Source organism: Hylobates moloch, unplaced genomic scaffold (genome assembly GCF_009828535.3).
Source record: "Hylobates moloch isolate HMO894 unplaced genomic scaffold, HMol_V3 SCAFFOLD_12, whole genome shotgun sequence".
Taxonomy (NCBI): Eukaryota; Metazoa; Chordata; class Mammalia; order Primates; family Hylobatidae; genus Hylobates; species Hylobates moloch.
The window spans coordinates 89,318,590-89,340,966 of NW_026652287.1; the positions used below are offsets into that span (position 1 = coordinate 89,318,590).

The 22,377-nt window shown below is 37.5% G+C and overlaps 1 protein-coding gene and 1 long non-coding RNA gene across 9 annotated transcripts in view; one reads left to right on the forward strand and one right to left on the reverse strand.

Annotated features, from left to right (window-relative positions):
- Positions 1 to 22,377, forward strand: part of LOC131380732 (uncharacterized) — a 67,763-nt gene that overhangs the window by 45,152 nt on the left and 234 nt on the right. For 3 of the 5 annotated variants that reach the window (XR_009208867.1, XR_009208866.1, XR_009208862.1), the window contains exons 6-7: positions 3,806 to 4,026; positions 7,266 to 7,460. The exons of 1 other annotated variant lie outside the window; for it this stretch is intronic. This is a non-coding gene — a long non-coding RNA (uncharacterized LOC131380732). Of the gene's footprint in view, positions 1 to 3,805; positions 4,027 to 7,265; positions 7,461 to 22,377 lie in introns of those variants that run through there. One more of the 5 variants, XR_009208864.1, reaches the window with a different exon arrangement.
- ATP2B1 (ATPase plasma membrane Ca2+ transporting 1) overlaps positions 17,133 to 22,377 on the reverse strand; it is a 121,787-nt gene continuing 116,542 nt past the window's right edge. For 3 of the 4 annotated variants that reach the window (XM_032170872.2, XM_058424858.1, XM_032170876.2), the window contains exon 21: positions 17,133 to 20,376. In XM_032170872.2, the coding sequence (XP_032026763.1) occupies positions 20,065 to 20,376 (312 nt within the window). In that variant the 3' untranslated portion in view covers positions 17,133 to 20,064. The remainder of the gene's footprint in view (positions 20,377 to 22,377) is intronic. The other variant, XM_058424859.1, reaches the window with a different exon arrangement.

Consider the following 22,377-nt stretch of genomic DNA (forward strand, 5'->3'; position numbering starts at 1 on the left):
AGAGACATCATGCTATTATTTACACGCTTGCCTTTTTCTACTTTCTGGTCTTCTTTGTCCTTTACTTGTATGTAAATGAATGAAGGCAGATTATGATGTGTGGGTGTGTGTGTGTGTGTGCACATGTTATTAGGGAATAAGAATGGTGTTGTCTAGGTATTGTCTCACTAGCCAGCCAAAAATATCTTATTAAATATATATTGTCCTACTCTTTCCTATGATGATTAAGTCTGAGTTAGGTCACCTACCTGAGGTCACACACCAAATGACAGAGGTGTGATTCCAACACAGGCTCATCTGGTTTTAGAGCCATGTGCCTGATTCTTCACTATTGCTACATCCCTTCTCTCCAATGTTTGATTAGGTAGGGTAAGACCATCAAATCCGCATTTAGGGAATGTCTGGGCAGCCATGAAATGCAACTCTCAGAACTTCCTTCAAGAAGGAACTGCTACAAGGAATGCTGCCAGGTGAGAACCTCCTGCTGCAGCAACTTTGGGGTCTGGTGCAATGTTTGAGGCAAGGACATGCCCATGTTGTGTAGCTTTAGCCAAAGACTGAGCATGGCAGGGGTGGTAGAATCTGGTCACCCTGGGACTCCTCTATAGGAAATCTGGGAGCTAGAGCTCTCCATTTGGCTTGCCAGAATGGTCTCAGAGCTGCACAGCAGTCTGAGGACTTTTCTACCCAATCCTCCATCCTTCTTCCTCTCACAGGTGTCAGACTTGCACTGTGTCTAAAGGCCCACCCAGCCTACTCCTACTCTCATGTCTTTATCATTTATAGGCATGACCTCTAACAGAGCTCTTGCATTCCTAACTCATTGTCCTGGTGTCTGTTTCCTGACATAAGCCCCCTGAGAGAAAGTGCTATGCAACCTCATTGTTTCTCTTCCACAGCACCTAGGACAATATTTTGCACGTAAGTCTCTTGATTTTATTCAGATGAACATGCAGTTTTACATGGTAGCAAATGAGCCATTGCTGTCTCCCTCTACCAGTTCTGGGGAAGCACTGGGCCCAAAGGCCGAAAATGATACAGGCCAAGGATGGCTTTAGAGAACCAGGCTTACCCACAGATTTTGTTTAAATGAAGATAATTGGGTTTCACTCTCACAGATTCTGACTCAGAAGCATGGAGAGGGCCAGGACACTCCATTTCCAGTGACCACGCCCAGTAGATTCTGAGCCAGGTGGTCTTTAGGTCACACTGGAGAATATACAGAACATACAGCTTTCGAGGATGCCTACACAGGTACAAAGTTCTCCCCTTTCTCTCACCACTATCACATTCAGTGGCCTCGGTGTTCCTATGAATTTGGGAGAATCTTGGCATATTCCAGAATCAGGATTTTTCTATTTCCTGGCTATGTTCCAGTCTGCATTTTGAAATGAATAGAGCCCCAGGGTAGAGTGTGAAGTTTGCCTTGAAGCTGGAAGAGACATAAGTTGGCAGTATTGCCAGCTGACATCTGGATGTGGTGTGGACTGGGATTATGAAAGTTAAGCATTTAGCCTCATTTTACAATATGGACCATTGACATGTAAGTCATTATGGAATGTAGTCATTCAGTTTAGTCCAACCCTGTCCCTTTGTTATTCTAGCAGAATGTCTTCTGTTCATCTTTTATCCATATTTCTTTTTTTTTTTTTTGAGACAGGATCTTGTTCTGTCACCCAGGCTGGAGTGCAGTGGCACGATCTTGGCTCACTGCAGCCTCCGCCTCTCAGGTTCCAGTGATTCTTATGCCTCATCCTCCCAAGTAGCTGGGACTATAGGCACATGCCACCACGCCTGGCTCATTGTTTATATTTTTGGTAGAGATGGGGTTTCACTATTTTGGCCAGGATGGTCTTGATCTCCTGATCTCGTGATCCACCTGCCTCGGCCTCCCAAAGTGCTGGGATTATAGGTGTGAGCCACGTACCTGGCCCATCTCTTATCCATCTTTCAAGGGTAATCTTAAAGATCACCTCTGGCTCTTCCCAGTGCACACCTTCTTGCAGTCCCTTTGTCTCTTGAGCTTCCTTCCATGAGCATTCACTATATTTAAATTGTTTATATTATGTATCTGTTTTAAATAAATTGAAAATGCATTATGTGTATGTTTTAAATAAATTGAAAATGTTTATGAGAACATTTGTAAGAACTAGAGTGAAAAGCTTTTTCTAGCCAAGTGCAAAAAATTTAAACTGTAGGAAGTAGTATAATGCAGTGAGTTTTGGAATCAGTCTGCGGTTCAACTCCTATTTTGTTATTCACTGGTTGTGTCGCATGTTTCTTCATCTGTAAAATGGGATCAATAATATTTACATCATAACATTTATAAAAAACCTAACCAAGTGCTTGGTACATAATAAGGCCACAACCAATATTAATTATCTTCTTCCTCTCTGGCCAAAACTTAATTGAGTCCTGTATTTGGAGATCAAACCCATGTTTTCATTTAAAAAAATTTCTAAATGCATAGACATAGATTAGATGCTTAGTAAGTACATGTTAGATGAATGAGAAAATTGTTTCACTGCTTCTGGCTTATTCCAAATTCTAATTTTAGTTCCCTTCAGTGTTAGGAAGTGAATTTAAAAGCATGGCAACATGACTCAAAAGATTAAGATTTTCTATCCAGAAATCTTGATTTAAATCTTCAGCGTTTGACTTTTGAGAAGAGTGCAAATGTTGGCATTATCTTTTTTATTAGCAATTTGTAAAGAACTGAGATCTTTCACAGCTGTGTGCGGCTCAAAGATGTACCAAGCAAAGAATAAATTTCCTGCCCACGCAAACTCAAGGCAAAAAATCTCAAGCTGTCTTATATTATTCTGACAGCCCAAGGAAAGTTCTATTTTTCTCATAAGGAAACTTGACAAAAATCACAAGAATTATGTACTATATAAAATGTCTACCTTATCAGATTCTTAAAGCTGATGATATATTTGTTTAAGCAGAGACTAAAGACTTAGAGTTACAAAATATTGCAGATTTAACTCTAGCAATTCAGCAAGTAAGAATTCCTCTTTTAAGCATCAAGCTGACTAGTGGTATGATCTGGGTGAGGTTTGCTCACACCCCTCTCCAAGATTTTCTTCCCTAAAGAAATATAAAGTTGCTTATAAGAAAACACATGGGCTAAGTGGGGACACTGTGCAGTAGGAAATAAAGGTGAAGTCAGAGGAAGGTGGTATATATTGTACACGAATCCTAGTCTACTTGCTAGCCGAGGGTTGTAAACCTAGTTTGAAAATTCTGACCAGCCAAGGAGTGATTCCTTTAGATGGTTCAGTGTTGAAGCGATAAAGCAAACATGCCATTGTGAGACACATAGTAATTCCTAGGACTGAAACCCAAGGGAGATATTTCCCCACCATGAGTTTGTAGAGGGTAAGGAATTTTAGTGTATCATAAGTGTGATATACAATAACTCAGATATGCTTGAATATGCAAGACTGTCTCTGAGCTCATTCTTCAGGACCCTGTATACAAAAAGAAAGATAGCAGAATGGGAATCAAATTACTACTTGATTAATGGATTCTCAACCACTTAATATCTCCCCAGTCCAAAGCTGCCTGGCTTTGAAAGTTAAACAACCAAACATGTATTTCTAATGAAAATTTAATGTCTGAATTGAGATATGCTGTAAGTGTAAAATAAACACCTGAGTTTGAAGACTCCATTAAAAAAAAGAATGCAAAAATATCTTGTTAAATTTCCTATTGATTGCATGTTGAAATTGCAATATTTTGGATATGATGGGTTAAAATATATTATTAATTTCATCTGTGTCTTTTTACTTTTTTAATGCAGTTACTAGAAAATTAAAAATTACTTTTGTGGCTCACATCATATTCCAATTGGACAGTTCAGGCATGGACCAGTAAGCGCAGGGCCTGGCTCTCCTCTCAGGGCCTTCCTCCTGTCTAAATTTGGTGGGTGACCACTGGCTGGAAAGAGGAAGTGAGGTGGTGGAAAGAGACAAGGTTTCTTCCTTCCCTGCAGGAGGCTGTGGCAAAAAGCCAACATTCACAGTAAGTTATTTGGTTTACAGACTATTTCTTCTGTGGTGGGTTATTTCCATTGCATTCCAAAGCAGGCTCTGCTTTTTGGAGAGGTAAAAAACATGTCAGCAGTCCGAAGTGAACTGCTCAAAGCTGGCTCTTATAAGAAGATACTCACTTTTCAAGAGTTAAGGGTCACAGCAAAGGGCCCTCTCAACCCCACCTCCTTGGTGACATTAAGGGGAGATAATTAAAACAGAATGGGCTTCTGCAAATGTGTTGCATTATCTCCTGGTTGACTCAGCAATTCCACAGGAGGCTGAAAGTTTAATGAAGAGCAGTAAGAAAGACATCTGCAAATTTGACAATAACCAAGAAGTTTGCAAAAAGAAGTATGCAGAAATGAAAGTTCATTTTCTCATGTCATAAATTATGGTACCCTTGCTTTCCCACTCGTTAAAAAAAAGTTTTTTTAATTTATTTTTATTTTACTAACTCACTTAAATATTTACATGTAGAATAAGACCTGGCAGCAAATTCAAAGAAATGTGTTAAGGATGGCAAAAGTTGCTTCTGTATCAGAGGCTTTGAGACTCCAGGTGTCAATTAACCTTTCTAAATAGGAACTGACAGACTTGAATGGAAAATCAGAGTGGGTGAGGGGAGGGGAGACTAAAGTGTTTTTGAAGAATGTTTGACTACAAAGTAAACAGTCTGAACAGAAAATATTACATCAGATGCTGCCTCCACATTCCATAAAACTGTATATACAGTAAAATGTACTGTACAGTTAAAAGACAGGGAAAAAAGAAATCATAAAACAATTTGAGTTTTGTGATGATCCAGACTTCATGGAATTAGTTGTGTTGGCATAAGACAGAGTTTTTTTTTTTGTTTTTTTTTTTGTTAGATCTTGATGTGAAGTTTGTACAGACGGCATTGAAAGCATAACTTTAGAGATATTTATCTTTAAGCTTTCTTTTCCTTTCTGTCATCAAATCGACCCATGAGTACAAATTTACTAGGTATATTATTTATTTCAGGTATGTTATTTCATTTTGCTAACCAAAATGTTATCAGTATTATTTTGCACAAAATAGCACACTACTTACTATTCATTTTCAGGATTTTGCTTTGGATGAAAGAAAAAGGAAAGTTAACTTAGCAAATGTACAGCATAATCAAGATTGTAAGGGGAAAGGTTTAAAGGCTAGAAAACAATGTCAAAAGCACCCATTTATAAGCCAATGTTTCATTGTCAGTTTCCAAAACTCTTAGTATCAAACACAGCTACTCTCTCCATTTAAATGACGTTTACATATCTAAAAGCGATAGAATCCCTTATCTCCAAGAATCTGGTTAATCAGATAAGGCTTTCTCATTAGCTTGTGTTAGAGAGATTTTTACTATATTTTAAACAGCTGTAATTCAATAAATCTGAAAGAGTAGAGAATTCAGCACTACTGCTTACCTTATGAGTTTGTAGATCATGAAGAAATATCATTCTCTCTCCTGCTTCATTGTACCAGCTGTTTTCAGTATGGACTGTCCCCATTTTTCCCATATGGCAAAACCTCATCCATCTCTGTTCTTGCCCATGGACTTTGTTAGATATTCTTTAACCCTGGGCCCCCATGCTTGTTGAAGTTAACCCTCCAACATACCCTGTTTGACATCATTATTGCACGTAGTGTGGTATTATAATTGTTCCTACGGGGGATTCTTGGTTTCCCTTCTGCCTAGCATAGTCCCTGCATAGGGGAGACGTGCAATGGTTTCTGAAACAGAATCCAAAGCATCACTTTGAGTTATTAGAGTAACAAGGCTGCTTGTTACTACAACACTGCCTTGCCACTGCCACTCAACTTGGGTCTTCCACACTTGCCCCTTGGGACTACTGTCATTTGATGCACTTCCTATTTAGCCTACATCATCTCCCTCTCTCTGACTGATGGAGAAATGGCTTCTCTGTTTATGTCCTTCTCTCCACTTTTGGGGGTCTCACAGAAGAATGGCTTGGGCCACTCCTTATTATATTTCATTTTATAGCCCTTTTGGAAAGAAGACAGACTTCCCATACAGTTGCTGAGGACATTAATCACACAGCATTTTCACTCTCACTTCTTTCTTTCTCAGGGACAGCCTCATTGTGAACCAAGATCCTTTGCTCTCTTCCTCTCAGCCAGCCTGGTCAGAGATTGATGGCCCATGCCTTACACCTTCATATATGCAAACTTTTTAAAAAAGTGTTTCTCGTCCTACCTTGCAATTTAAATTGCAGTGGGCCATTCCTATATCCATCAACTGAATGTTATATATCTGAAACCCCAGCTGTGTACAGTTCCAATGGTTTGGCTAGATGTGAATGATGGTATTCACACACAGAACACAAGCTTCCAAATATATACACCAAAATTTTAAGTCTGTGTGATACGCTTAATGGTAGTTTTCTTTGTCATTATATACTTTGCCAACTTAATAGTGAGCATAGATTATTATAATCTGAAATAAACACCAAAGATATTTATATTTGGGAATATTTCATAACAAATATAACACAAAATCTTCCATATAAAGTGGTTACCAATTCAATGCTGAAAGCAATGTTTCAAAAGAGAAAGCGTAAAAAGCTAAGATGTTTTTAAAGTAGAGCTATTAGCTATAATTCCTTTTGGGTCCATTTTCAAATGAATTCAATTAGTCTCATGGTAAATATCAAAAGAGCCTTATTTTATTTTATTTCTGAGACAGAGTCTCACTCTTTTGCCCAGGCTGGAGTGCAGTGGCGTGGTCTCGACTCACTGCAACCTTCGCCTCCTGGATTCAAGCGATTCTCCTGCCTCAGTATCCTGAGTAGCTGGGATTACAAGCACGCACCACCACACCCAGCTAATTTTTGTATTTTTAGTAGAGGCGGGGTTCCTCCATGTTGATCGGGCTGATTTTGAACTCCTGACCTCAGGTGATCCGCCTGCTCCAGCCTCCCAAAGTGTTGGGATTACAGGCGTGAGCCACCGTACCTGGCCTCAAAAGAGCTTTACATTTTTATACATACTAATAATGACTTAATTAGTACAGATCCAATTGTCAATTACCCATGTTATCTGCTTTCCAACTTATTTGGGCTGTTTCCCTTTCCAGAAACCAGAGAGGGGAAGAAGAAAAGCACAAAAACAAAATAATTTGCTCATTTGTTATTTGCATTAAGTAATTTTGGAGAAGACTGAAATTATCTACCAAAGTGAATCTATTATTTGTGGGTTTTCCAGTTCCACAGGCAATCGAGAGCCACTGTGAAGTCTCTTCCTGATAGACCAAACCAAGTTTACGACTTCCAGAAATCTCCAGATCCAAGGGTCAAGGTTGTGTTGCTTTCAATGGAGAAGTTCTGCCCAGGTTCTTCAGTTTTGAGAAAAAGAAAACCAGTAACACAAAATTCAATACTTTTCAGATGGTCTCTTTAAATAAATTTGCTACAAACACTGTGGCAAAACTAAAGCTTATTAAGCTAAAAAGTTTCTTGAAATTGTCAGAAAGTGCTAAAAATCTACTTTTAGAAAGCCATGACTTACATATGTATTTTGTAGAGGGGAGAGTTGTTGGAAGGTTTGTTTACTCTAAAGAGAATTTACACTAATTTTCATTATTTAAAAATAAAGGTAAAAAATAAAACTTCTAAATACCTAATATAAAGACAACACTCTACATCTAGATTCAGCCCTAACTTTATTTTTAACTAGGATCTTGGGCAAGTTGTAGTTTCTCAGAAATCTTAACTCACTCATCTGTACCAGGAAAGGCATGATTAGTCTTAACTCATTGGTCTATACCAGGAAAAGTATGACTGTCTAGTCCAAAGTGCTGGTTCCTTATGGCTCTAAAATTTTATAAGAGGTTACAATTTCCACATAAATGCCTATGGAGTCATGCAGGTAAAATATGAGTGAAGATGACCAGAGTGACGAGAATTTCTTTTTAAAGTAAATCCTTTTAAATGTCTCCTTATTTCACATTTGATAGCAACAAAAATATTTCACTTTCTTCTTAGTTCTACCATTACAGAAACAATAATAAATGGCCACCAATACTGATAAATGACAGTGGCACAGAGACCAGAGGGAGTGCTGGGGACAGTGGCAAACTAGAGGGTAGGAAAAGCACTAGGTTATTGTTACACGGGAATGAAGGCCTAATGCTACCAGATGCCAAAAAATATGGATGTTTTTGGTGAAATCTAATTTTCAATGCAGCCAAACAATGAAAAACATAAAAACAAACAGACAAACAAAAACAACCTTGTGAGCCATTACCATTTCTGGCCAAGCCATTACTTTGCCTCTCTCATTGTACTAGGGCCAGCACATATTAAATAACTTGCTAGTAATATTTCATCAATGAAAGTTTTTTTTTTTTTTTTTTTTTTTTTTTGAGACAGTCTTTCACTCTGTTGCCCAGGCAGGAGTGCAGTGGCGCGATCTTGGCTCACTGCAACCTCTGCCTCCCAGGTTCAAGCGATTCTCCTGCCTCAGCCTCCCAAGTGGCTGGGATTACAGGTGCATGCCATCATGCCTGGCTAATTTTTGTATTTTTAGTAGAGACGGGGTTTCGCCATGTTGCCCAGGCTGGTCTTGAACTCCTGACTTCAGGTGATCTGCCCGCCTCGGCCTCCCAAAGTGCTGGGAGGCATGAGCCACTGCACCCGGCCGAAAGTTCTTTTCTTTCTCACCACAGTATGTTTACTGAGTCTCTTTTACAGGCTATGCTCTGTGCCAGGATTTTCTGACTCCATCTCATTTGATCATCACAGTAACACTGAGCTACCATAGGCAGATAAACTGTTAGCCTCATTTCACAGATGAAAGTTAAGGTAAAGCTCAGGGACTGAATAACATGTCCTAACCCACACAACGTTGTGCAGCATTATGTCCAGAATATTTACATGGAAATATTTACAGTATTATGCTGAATGAAGAGTAGGCTATAAAACGCATGATTTTTAAAGTTTTAAAAAACATTTTTAGTAACTGCATATTATTTCATCATGAAGATACACTAAAATACTCTTAAACGAGCTTCTATTATTACTTGTTTTGCTATTAAAATCATGTAGGAAAGCATTTTTTAAAAGGACTTGATTTCATTCATTTAAAATCATTAATTGATCACCTGTGTGCCAGTCATTTTATTAGATGCTGTCCTCAAAGGGATGTCTGACTCACAATGTATTTCTGGCGAGTAAATTTTATCCTTTAAAAAATGAAAGAAAAAAGCCACAGAGCTTCTTTGAAATTTAAGCAGGTACTCAGATTAGCTCTGTACATTTTTAAGATACTTAAGCAATCACCTTTGAATCAATGATCATGTCCCCAGTTACATCCTCAGTCTCCTGAACTTCGGGCTGAAAAAAGGTAGGCTTCCCCCAAACAGCTTAGTCTGGAGAATTGTACAAGGGATTTCAGCAGTTTTCTTTGCCAGAGACTTTAGGAGACTTCATTGAGATTAACTTTTGAGAGCTACTCCTATTAGCAGGATATACTTGGGAGCCTCCTTGTCACCTATATGATGACAAAAAGTGGCGCTGTGTCTTTTCTCAATTTTCCACTTGTCATAGCAGAATTCTAAATTTCACAATTTCAAAGTAACAGTTGCCAGGTTGCAGAGGGATACAGACACATTGGAGAAAAAGGATAGAAATGATGATGCAACTTGAAAACATTATTTTTTTTTGAGACAAGAATCTCGCTCTGTTGCCCAGGCTAGAGTGTAGTGGTACGATCTCGATTCACTGTAACCTCTGCTTCCCAGGTTCAAGCGATTCTTCTGGCTAATTTTTTGTATTTTAATAGAGACGGGGTTTCACCATGTTGTCCAGGCTGGTCTTGAATTCCTGAGCTCATGCAATCTGCCCACCTCAGCCTCCCAAAGTGCTAGGACTACAGGTGTGAGCCACTACGCCCAGCCCAGATCGCTCTTAATTACAGTGGGATGGCAGGCTTGCATACCAAGTCTACCCTGGTAAACTGGGACATATGGGCACCCCACTAGGATGTTCTATGTTCTTGAAGAACAGTTGTAGAAACTGGAGATGTTGAGCAAGGAAGAGAAGATAGGAATGGAGTTTGGAGGCTGAGGGACTTGCAAGCTGCCTTTATATATCTGAAAATCTGGTTTGATAGGATTTTAAAGTTTTTTTTTTTTTTGAGACGAAGTCTTGCTCTTGTCCCCCAGGCTGGAGTGCAATGTCACGGTCTCAGCTCACTGCAACCTCTGCCTCCCGGGTTCAAGCGATTCTCCTGCCTCAGCCTCCCGAGTAGCTGGGATTACAGGCACCCGCCACCAGGCCTAGCTAACTTTTGCAGTTTTAGTAGAGACGGGGTTTCACCATGTTGGCCAGCCTGGTCTCGAACTCCTGACCTCAGGTGATCCGTCCGCCTTGGCCTCACAAAGTGCTGGGATTACAGGTGTGAGAAACCGCACCCAGTCAGGATTTTAAAACTTAAGAGCGTCTGGACCAAGTCATTTCTGATATACCATTTCAGATACAGCAAAATGGTCATGAGTTTGGTTGTTGAACAATTTTGGATTCAAATCCCAGATGATACTAACTAGTTGTGTGGTCACAGGCAACTTTAACTTCTTTATTATAAGAGAGGAGTAGAGTTATAATGACTTACTGGGGTAAAATACAAAAGCAAGTGATCCAGAACAGTGGCTCAATAAGTCAGTTTGTGCACTGTAACTATAGTTGGATATGGTACAGGCCAGTTGGGTATGCTATTGGGATCTTTTAGAGGTTAAGTGAGTATATGGCTGGAGCCAATATTTTTTGACCAATTTGACTTAGAAATTGTTCTTAGAGACAACAACAAAAAAATCAACTAGTAATTTTTCCCAGGCACAAGGTGATTTTATATAAACATCTAATTTTAAAGATGTATACTCTTGAATATAAATACTTTAAATATTCATCATAAAATCTGACATTTTCCTGCCAAGTGATACATGCTGTTTACTTTCAACTGTGCCAAAAAGTACAATATATTAGAAATAAACTTAAAAAAGGCATACTGCGTGATTTTGAAACTGTATCTATAAATACAGACTAGATGGCTTTGGTCACAGGCTGGGGGCAAAAAATATAGAGAGACTAGAAATTAAAAGTAAACTTTCATGACCTGATTTTGAAATCCTTTTATTGGCCAGGTGCGGTGGCTCACACCTATAATCCTAGCATTTTGGAAGGCCAAGGTGGGCAGATCATGAGGTCAGGAGATTGAGACCATCCTGGCTAACACGGTGAAACCCTGTCTCTAGTAAAAATACAAAAAATTAGCCAGGCGTGGTGGCGGGCGCCTGTAGTCCCAGCTACTCAGGAGGCTGAGGCAGGAAAATGGCGTGAACCCAGGAGGCAGAGCTTGCAGTGAGCGGAGATCGTGCCACTGCACTCCAGCGTGGGTGACACAGCGAGACTCCATCTCAAAAAAAAAGAAAGAAAAAAAATCCTTTTATTTTGCTTTCATAGGACCAAGTAGTTTATTTTAAATTTGTTCATAATTTGTTTTTTCTAAAAAAATGAGATAAAGACGTTTTCAACCTGGTATAAATAAACTTCCACCAAAAGTTCAGGTTTTTAATAACAGTAAATGAAAACAAAAACAAAAAAACAAAAAAACTAAGCTTAGCTGGGCATAGCAGCTCACTTGTAATCCCAGACTTCAGGAGGCTGAGATGAGACGACTGTTTGAGGCCAGGAGTTTGAGAACAGCCTAGGCAACATAGTGAGGCTTCCTCTCTATAAAAAGTAAAAAAAAAAATGGCTGGGTGCGGTGGCATGCACCTGTAGTCCTAGCTACTCAGGAGGCTGAGGCAGGAGGATCACCTAAGCTCACAAGTTTGAGGCTGCAGTAAACTAGGACTGTAACCTGTCTCTAAAAAGAAGAACAAAAACCTAAGTTTAATATACTCACCTGTATACTTTCTCTTTTATGCTCACTAACTTCTTGCATTTCATCATTGTGGTTCTCAATGCTTCCCTCTGTTTTACTCAGTAGTTCTCAAAGTGTGGCTGCATATTAGAATCATTTGGGAATTAAATTTTAAGTGTCAGTGCTCCCTCAGGCCACACCATAAACTACAATGCCTGAGCTGGGAGCCTGGCACCAGTATGTTTTAAAGTTCTCCCAAGTGACGCCAATGTACAGCAAAGTTTGGGAAGTACTGATCTATCCCATGGTTTATTATGGGAATAAAGATATAGCTGGGAACAGAAAGACCAATTAAAACTTGGTAATGGTCTCAAACCATCAGAGCAGCTCTAGTGTTCAGCTAAATGATAAATAATAAAAAACTGTGTGACTGGATCACTAGCACCCTCATTTATTTACCTCCCAGAGGAAAGCAACCTGCTTTTTAGAAGGGAAAATTGACTAAAAACAGAAAAAATGGAAATGGATGCAAACACTATTATTCTAATGAGATGAATCTCCCAGGTAACCTTCATAATGCATGGGTATTTATGGCCCAGTTGGGACTTAAGGGTCTTTTTCAACTCTGAAATTTTTTATTTAAGCCAAATTTCTTAGAGGAGGCAGGAACAGTTCTTCACAGGTTTCAGTTGCTCAGTCAATAGGCTTACCTTATACTGTGCTTTGTAATTGTTAAAAGTGCTTTCACATTTTCAAGTTCATCTGAGCTTCTAAAGCAGGGCAGAAATCGCAATACTCATATTCCTGTTGAGGAAACTGAGGGCTCAAAATATTAAAAGTTGGTATAAGAGTTGGAACCGTTTAGAACCCAGTTCTGGTGAACTGCTATGAAAAAATACTGCCTCTTCCACACCTCAGAGATTCACTCTGAGCCTCAACACCCTCCCAGAGAGGTGATTTTCCTTTGGGGGGAAAAAAAAAGCACCTTCTTTTACACATCTGTTGTGTTGAGGAAGGAGAGGCAGGGTAGTGCAAGCACTGTGAAGAGATACAAGTACAAAAGGGGCCTCGAGGAATTTACAGGGGCAGGAAGAACACGTGAACATATAATGTGCTCATAGCAATGGAAAAAGAGAGGGAAGTGACAACTATGTGAGGTTAGAGTTGTTAAGGAGCAAATGAAGAGCCATTCATAGCTTCTTGGAGGTATTTACTCGAGTTGGCCACCTCGCTCCTGCTGTGACTGACCTAGATGGCTTTGCTTTCTTTAGGTTATGTTACCTTGGTACCTAAACCTGAGCCACCTTCAACTTCATACCTGTTTTCAGTTTTAGTTTATCTGTCTTGCTGGTGGGCAAAATGTATACTAATGTCCTGGTTTTCCTCACTGTTGCTCAAACTAGCTTTTGTCTCTTATTCTTTTCAGGAACATTCCTCATTGCATTTATTCCAAACCTTCCTATGTCCCTCAAGGCCAGGATTCAGGACTCTAGAATGCACCTTTTCCATTCTGTTAACCAAACCTATAGTTTTTCCACATTTTAGCAGACATCTGCCTCCTCTTGTCATTTTGTTTCTGACTTTAGGTCCCAAAGAGCAGGATTTTACATCTATCTATATTAAACTATTGTTTTAGTCATCTCATCACATATCAGTTTGACTCCTGATTTTGTCATCTAGTTTATTCTCAACCCTTCCCAGCTTAATGCTGCCCAAGACAGTGACAAGCTTTCCTTCTACTTCCTTATTGAAACAACTGCTTCACAGAAAATCTGAAAGACATGGACAAGATCTGTAAACAATGCTTTGAAACCACTACCAGACTGATATTTAATCCAATCATTCTGCCAATTAGGTGGTCACCTAATTAAATGTTCTTTCATTCTACACACAAGTAGCTAACAAATCCAAAAGTAGATGATGCCTTGAAATGCCATCAACTAGGTTTCCTGTTTTGCTACAAATATTTCATCTATGCTTTCAAGTACTCTTTCTTTTCTATTCTCTCTACTTTCGCTGTTATTATCCTAGTCTATTCCCTCTGTACCCCAGGCCTGTACAACTCAATGTTTTAACTGTTCTGTTTACATCTCTATCCTCAGTCTCTTCAATCACTAATCCATCCGACACATCCAACACCTTCCCAAATCACCACTTTGCCCACCTCCCCTCCAGGACAATGTTTTAAGATACTTTTTCTTAACAAAGATATCTTTAAGATTGTAAAAATCGGCACCTAATTTTTACAGACCAAGGGGAACCATTTACGAAGCAAATAACATTAATATAAAATGGTATCAAGACAGTAGTTTAAAAATGGCAACAATTTTCTTATTTTAAAAACAGATCATTTAAAATCCAATGTGCAATAGGACTAAATATTACAGCATTAAGAATTTTCATTGGCCGGGTGCGGTGGCTCACGCCTGTAATCCCAGTATTTTGGGAGGCCGAGGTGGGCGGAGAGGTCAGGAGATCGAGACCATCCTGGCCAACATGGTGAAACCCTGTCTCTACTAAAATACAAAAAATTAGCTGGGCATGGTGGTGTGCACCTGTAGTCCCAGCTACTTGGGAAACCGAGGTAGGGGAATCGCTTGAACCCAGGAGGAGGAGATTGCAGTGAGCTGAGATCGTGCCACCACACTCCAGCCTGGTGACAGTGAGACTCCATCTCCAAAAAAAAAAAAAAAAGAATTCTCCTCAAAGAAAATACTGTTTAAGGACAAAATAATTCTTCACAAAATAAAAAGTTAATTGAAAGTAAAACACCCAGTCTCATAAGCTTTAAAACCAAAAAATGCAGAGATGCAGAGTGCCTCACTAATGTTATATTTATTTTCATTCCAAACTATCTAGGAAACAAAGCAACAGGTTAAATTATTGGGCTATCTATAAGACTTTGAATAAACATACCCATCTTAAAAGCACTAAATAATGAAATTCTCTATTCAAAATGTGCTGTTAAAAGCACCATTCTACCGAGTTTATCTTTGACTCTTTGGCTAGAGGAGGTCTGATCATGAGGAAAGCTTGGATTATACATCTTAATAGGTGATTCTGCCTCAGTCTTTTGAACTATCCCAGGAAGGCTGTGAAGATTCTTAAGATCCTCTAAGAAGCATTTGATACCAGAAAAGTGCAATAATGGAAACGCTTAAGAGTTAAGCAGAAATTTGTAACTGTTCAAAAATTTGGGCCCTGATTCAGGTTAACAAGATGCTAGTCAGGCAGAGATTTTTAACTGTTCAAATATTTGGGCCCTGATTCAGGTTAACAAGATGCTAGTCCTGCAGTAAAGACCAGTGGCTACTGGTTTGGCCTCTTGAAATGGTCTGCCTCAAGTGTGAATCCCAGCTCTACTACCTAGCCATGTGACCCAGAGCAAGTTACCCTGAACTCTTTAGGCCTATTTCCCTGCTGTAAAATGGCAGAATGTTTACCAGGTTGCTTACATAATCCATGTAAAGCGCTTAGTATATACCCAGTACTCCGTAAATACTAATTTATGTTGTGACATGTCCCTTTTAATAATAGCTAACGAAAGTATCAGTGCTTATAACTAATGATCTGAAAACGTATTTGGAAAAAATGAATCCTTAATCCTAGGGATTCCCTGCACTGAACCCAAACCCAGACTATGTGTTACTGATTTGGGAACTTGTTTTCCTAGGATGTAGTGGTAGTTAAGGAAGTTGTGCCAGAGACTGATTCTGTATAAGCACGTATGCACATTTTCTTAACTTTGATTCCCTACTTTGGAACAATTATTATACTGTTCAACAACGATACCTTGAACTAACAGAACACAGATTTAACATGTCTATTGAAATACTTTAGTAGGAAAAATGTTAAACAGTTCTTAGACGTAAAGCATAAAAGCAAACTCAATGGTGAGTTTAAGGGGTAAAGCTATCAATCCGTTGAAAAAGAAACTATTTGCATAAAGGCAATTTCCTTTTTTTCTTTGAGACAGGGTCTCACTCTTTCCCAGGCTAGAGTGCAGTAGTGTGATCACAGCTCACTGCAGCCTTGAACTCGGGTTCAAGAGATCCTCTCACCTCAGCCACTCTGGTATCTACGACTACCCGCAGGTACCACCACTAGATAATTTTTTATTTTTATTTTTGTTGAGATGGGGATCTAGCTTTGTTGCTCAGGATGGTCTCAAATGATTGTCCAGCCTTGGCCTCCCCAAGTGCTGGGATTACAGGCATGAGCCACAATGCCTGGTCTGGTAATTTCCTTTGTGACACATACTGATGAGAAAAGTACAGAAACACAACTATCAACTTCCTGACCACATGAAACAGTCTTTATGGTATAAAAACACTTATTCTAAAAGAAAGATTTTTTTCAGATTTTTAGTGAGGTGGTATAATTATGCTATTAAGAGTATCTTTTATTTTGGTCTACAAATGAGTGTTAACAGACTAATTAAAAAAGATAAAAGTTGATGGGGGTTTGAGCATAAGAGTCTTAGAGTAGCACAGGTTAAAGAAAGAAGGCAGCTGCAATAAGACACGATCCTAAAGGCATGGGGAAGGAACAATGTCAACATGCAAAGGCTTAAACTCCCCTTTCTTTCTCAGCTAATTTTTACAAAGAGAACTTAATTCAAAATTCAATTCTAATACATAATATATATATAAAACCCAATTTGACAAAATGGAAAATATCTTTCATGTCACAAATATGGTACTTAAGTATACTCAATAATTTACTAATGATTTATACTAACTGAAAAATATGGTATTCATCATTTAGAGTTTACTCAGTATTTCAACAAAGTTGCTAGTTTATATTAATAACTTATTATAAAAAACAACTAAGGGTAATTTTATTAATTTTTACCATAGAGTTCAGATAACTGGTATTGACAAGTATGGATAATGAAATAAAAATAAGCTCTTACAGCTAATGTGAAAAACTAATCTGTACTAAAACCAGCAGATTACATTCCCACAGACTGCAGAAATGATCTATTGTGCTATAAGGGTTGAGGACAGTGGGTAGGAGAGTAGGGACAATGTACCCACTCTGATTTTAGAGGCAAGATCATGCATATTATTAGAAGAGTGATTCACTGTAACACAACCATAACATTTCAAGTACATTATAGAATTTTCAATTAGATTTCTAAAATTTCAAGTAGAAAAAATTCCAAAATATTTTCAAATCAATATCAATATCCAAAAAGTTCAGTCCCCATTCAGAAACAGATAAACAGTATATTTATTAAATGAGTTAAGACAAATAAACTTTACAAATAGACAAATAATAAAGGCTCAGTGGCTAAAATAGATGGTAAGCATCATTGAAAGAAATCAACACCATCACGGTATCTCAGTTGGCTTACACGTGTAAAAAGAAATTTTCAAAGAGCAATTTCACAGAAATGAAGCCAGTTTTTTTCTTATAAACAAATCACCAATTCTTGGTTCAAAACTGACATGTTATGAAAATTACCATATCACATATTTGTAAGATGACAAGGAGTAACTCATCTTCAAAGTGCAAGTAAGTCTATTTACAACCACAAAAAAGGCAATGATGAGGAGAAAAGGATTTTTAAAAAATATACAAAGATTAAAAACATTTGGGATGCAAAATTAAACAATTTTTTGGTTAGAGGATAAAAGAGAAAAAGTGATTGAATTACAGATTTCAGCTATACATACTATATAATGGGATCCAAGATCTTTAACAGCTTGCTTGCATTTTTTTCTACTTACATAATGCTCTGGAAATTTCTGGTAGAAATTACAGTGTCTCAAAGAGAGAAATACACACTAAGCATGTCTTGCTACTACTTCATGGATGTCATAAGACCCGTTTATGGATTAGAGTTGGTGTAGAAAGCCATTGCCTTGAGTTGAAAAATGAATACTGTAAAAGCTCAATACAAATCCTCCAAAGCACATGCACTTCTAAATCTTTTGGTAATTACATTCATATTTAAGCATAACCAAAATAAAAAAGAAAACTGAAAACATTTCCCTTTTCTCTATTCCCTATGCCTTATAGGCTCTCCAGTTGATAGGGTCAATTTTTAGAGTTGAAAGGGTTCTTCAAGATAGTCCACCACCCTTATTTAGGGTAAATGATTTTCCCAAGATCATGCAGCACATTAATGGCAAAACCAAGACTAGAAACCAGGTCTTGACTCCTAGTCTAATATGCTTTCCAGCATATCATGCTACCTCTTTTTTACAGTATGATTCACTATAAATACCTGATGAATAAATGTACAATTAACAAATGCTGACAGAGCCAATGTGTTTCTAAGACCTGCAGAGGATTACTGCAAAGATTTGATGGTGAGAAAAAGATTTCCCCCACCCACCAAAAATATCAAGCACCATCAACTAAATGTTTCTTTGCTTGGTCAGCACTCTCAGTTATAGTAGCAGTCCTCATAAACTTTATGTCAGCCTGAGGATTGTGTATCTGGTGAAATCTGGGCCCTAACACATGCCAGTTTCTAAAGGGTAAGGACAGAGGCAAAAAAGGGAAGAAGGTAGACAAAGGAAAGAAAAAGAGAGCTAAAGAATCCAATTGGCTTAGAAGTGGGCATTCTAGCATATGGTTAATTATTGCATCTAAATATATCATTTTAGAACCATTTCATGTAATCTCATTTTACCTAATCTGTTATTTGGCCACTTAAGAATTAAAATAAATGTATCAAAGACAATGGTGGTCATTGTTATTATGTTTTTTACCTGTGAGACTATTTTAGACAAACTAAATTCAATGAAGAGTATGTCAAATGGCAAAATTGTGTTAATTTCCTTAATCTGATTCTATTAGATTACCAGCAAGGAATTAAAGCGGTACTTCATGGGGCTGTTACCATCTTGAAATGTATTCCAATTGTGGTCAAAGAGAACAGACTGGTGCACTGTATATGCAAAATTGAGTAAAGAAGCTGAAATGTCTTTTAAAAAAACATTGCCATGAATTTATTTAATAAAAGGGCATATTTATTTATGTTTACAAACAAGTTTCAAAAACAAAAGGAAAACATGTATGCTTCTACTTATTAACCTTTTTCAAAATGCCAACAGCCCTCATGCTGTGTGAAGGTCTCTAAAGATTAGAAAAATCAATACAGTTCACTCACAGTTCACCAAGACATCACTGAACTAACATGTTTAGACAAAAACAAAAAGGACTAAGGTTCTCTTGTAGTTTGATAGTCTGATTTAATTTGATTTGCCTGAAATAACAAAAGCATTTCAAGCATCTTTCATTATGTAGTTGATGTCCTGCATTAAACAATCTACTAAATTCTGAACAAAAGGTTATTAGCAAGTTTTCAAAAATTTTAAAAATTAAACAGTTGCTTCAAAACCATTAAGTAGTAAATGTATTTAAGAAACTAATTAGGACAGATGTCATAACTTCATTAGAACACCACTGCTCATGTTTTTTTGTTTTGTTTTGTTTTGTTTTGTTTTTTTTTAAACAAAGCATTAGTGTTATCTATTTGGCTATTAGTATTAGCAATTTATCTACAATATTTAACAAGGTAAATTGTAGGCAAAAATTTAGTACAGTTTCAATAGAAACACCCCTTTTTTTTTTCCTGAAAATACAGCAGTATTTGAAGGACTAATTTTTCTCTGCATCAGTTATAAGGAAGCTTCCCATCTATGAACAGGAACAAAAAAAGTATCTACAAACCTTGTAAACAGATCTGTATCATTTATAAACATAAATAATCCAAATTATTAACAGCCAACAGCAGAAATTAAACTATCAATTCAACGATCCAGGGCTCTTTGTCTTGCCCAGTTTTACTCCTCCCTCTCTCCCATCCAGGACTGAGATAAACTAAAGCTCTGCTAATACACTGTTCAGGACCATGCTTGGGTACTACTGATGATCCACGGGGTCACTTACGCTGAGTTACTGTTTATCTGTCAGTTCATTTCTCCCACCCCCCAAAAAGCACCCTCAGTCTGGCAGAAAGCTTTGCTTTTTTTTTTTTAAAAAAATAAATCTACATTCGTACAAGTGTGTCTTCTGTTGAAGTCCAAAGACAAGAATACTAGCTTGTCCATCACAATATGTGAAAAGACCCAGTTTCAATTTGTTTCTTTACAATGCAGCTAGTGTGTTAACATTCAGCTTACAATCAGAGTGATGTTTCCAAACTATGTAGTGGGCTTCCTGGGGATGAAGAGGTAGCAGACTTGTTCATTTCTATTGTAAGGTGAATTCCACTGTCAACAGCATTGTTATTTTTGTTGGGAGAGGGTGGAGGACTGGAGTTACGTTTTGTAGGAGCATCATCTTCAGCATCAGTGTCATCAATAAGGGGGATATGAGGCTCTGAATCTTCTATCCTAAACTCAGGATGTGTCATAAAGTTGTGAATCGAACTTCTTGATTCCGGTTTTTCTAACCCTTCATATAAAGAACTACGAAATGCATTCACCACTCGAATCTGTAAATATCAGAAAACAGAGAAATATGTCAGTACACTATTAACAACTTAAAAATGGTTCATTTATGAGTCTGAATCCACAAACAGCTAGGTATGAGTGAATCATATTTGCATGTAATGCAGTGGAACTTGCAATACACTGTAAAAAAATGAATATTTTAGTAAGACACTACAGAACAACAAAACCACATACTCTAAGAATTAAGAGGTAAAGAATTCAAAGTAATATTAAGAAAATCTCATTGTCATTGGCTAAAGATTTAATAGCCATTTTATAGGATTTTTTCCCTAAAAGAACAAATCAAACACAAAACAAAACAAAAACTTAACCATACACAAGCTTAGCTGATTTTTTAAATTAAAAAGAATGTATTTTGAAAACAACTCAAATAAGTTAAACAAAATCAAGCACAAAGGGTTACTATTTATCATGCTAGGAATTAGGGTGTCACCGACCATGAAAAAGCCAAGCAAATATAAGCTGAATGCCACAATGAACTCACATCTACCCCACTACTCCCTTAATTAAAAACAAAAATAAGAACAAAACCCAAATAATGTCTATAAAATGCCATTAAACAGCTATAAATATTTGAGTATATGCCATTTGTCTATCATTTGTCTATAAAGTGTTAGTGTTTTTCTCTGTAACAGATTAAAACTTAAATCAATTACTACAGTTATCTGGAAAGAATACATCAAAAACAAAAACAAATCCTCTGGGATTCTTCTGTGAAAAATTTCCCAAGAAGACAAAGTGTTAAAAGTTTTCTAGTATTTTCACCCCTAAACAGATAGCTCAACAATTCACCTTCCTTGTCAGTCTGCTGTATAAATGAAAAAGATTAATGGCCAATCAAACTTAAAAACATCAGTGCACACACTGACATTAAGTGCTATTAACTCAAGCGTCATTCAGATTTAGAAAAAAAGACAAAATCCAACTAGTTGAGCATTTACTATCTATCAATTCAAATACAGTGTTTGCTTTTGCTTTGATTCTAATAAATCCTGTTTAGTAATAAAGACATCATTTACTCATTGTTAAGAGAAGTAAACAACACTTTTGACATTCTAGAAAAAAGATGTGGTCACCAAATTCATCTCATAAGACAGCAATAATCAATAAATTAATACATTTCTTCAAATGAACATGTGAATGCATTTAAAAAATGTAATGTAGAGTTTAGGGCCATGCACCCACATCTCACCTTCAAGTTGTCTTTCCTTATTTACCAAGCCCTATTTGTAAGCTGCTTTAGTCCATATTCACTTATCCCTTTATATAGAGAGTACAGCACTGTCAGCTGAGAAATACAAAAGCAAAATGTCGGTGTAAGTTCCAGCTCTGCCACTTACTCCTGAGGAACCTCGGTCAAACAGGTTTCTTCAACTATAAAATGGGAAACAGCAATGGTACTTGCCTTACGGGGTTGTTGTGGGAGATTAAATTCGTTAGCACACTACAAACTTAAAACAGTGTTAGGTCACAAGTATTGAGGCCAGGGCTTCTCGAACTTTAATGTGCATATAAATTAGTTGGGGATCTTGTTAAAATGCAGATTCTGATTCAGCAGGGGCCTGAAGTCCTGCATTTCTAACAGCCTCCAAGGTGATGCTAAAGCTGCTGGTCCATGATCCACACTTGGAGCAACAAGCATCTATTCTATGATATCTTGCATCTTTACCATCTTTTATAATTCTATTCTATTTGATTGCTTGTACTTTAGTTCCTTAATTTGACTGATGAATAGCAGTAAATATTTTTCAACTTCTTTTATTGCTCTTGTTCCCCCCCTTCCCCTTTACTAAGATGTAGTGTTCTACATATGGAATGTAAACAATGTTTGCTAAATGTAACGTTATAGTAATTCAGTGTTTTATTGTGAAGTCTTAAAATTCACATTTTATACATGTGAACATTCAGCAAGTATCCTGAATGTCCTAATAACAAACCGTAAAGCTTAAAATGCAAAAAGATAACTTCCTAAAAAAAATTTG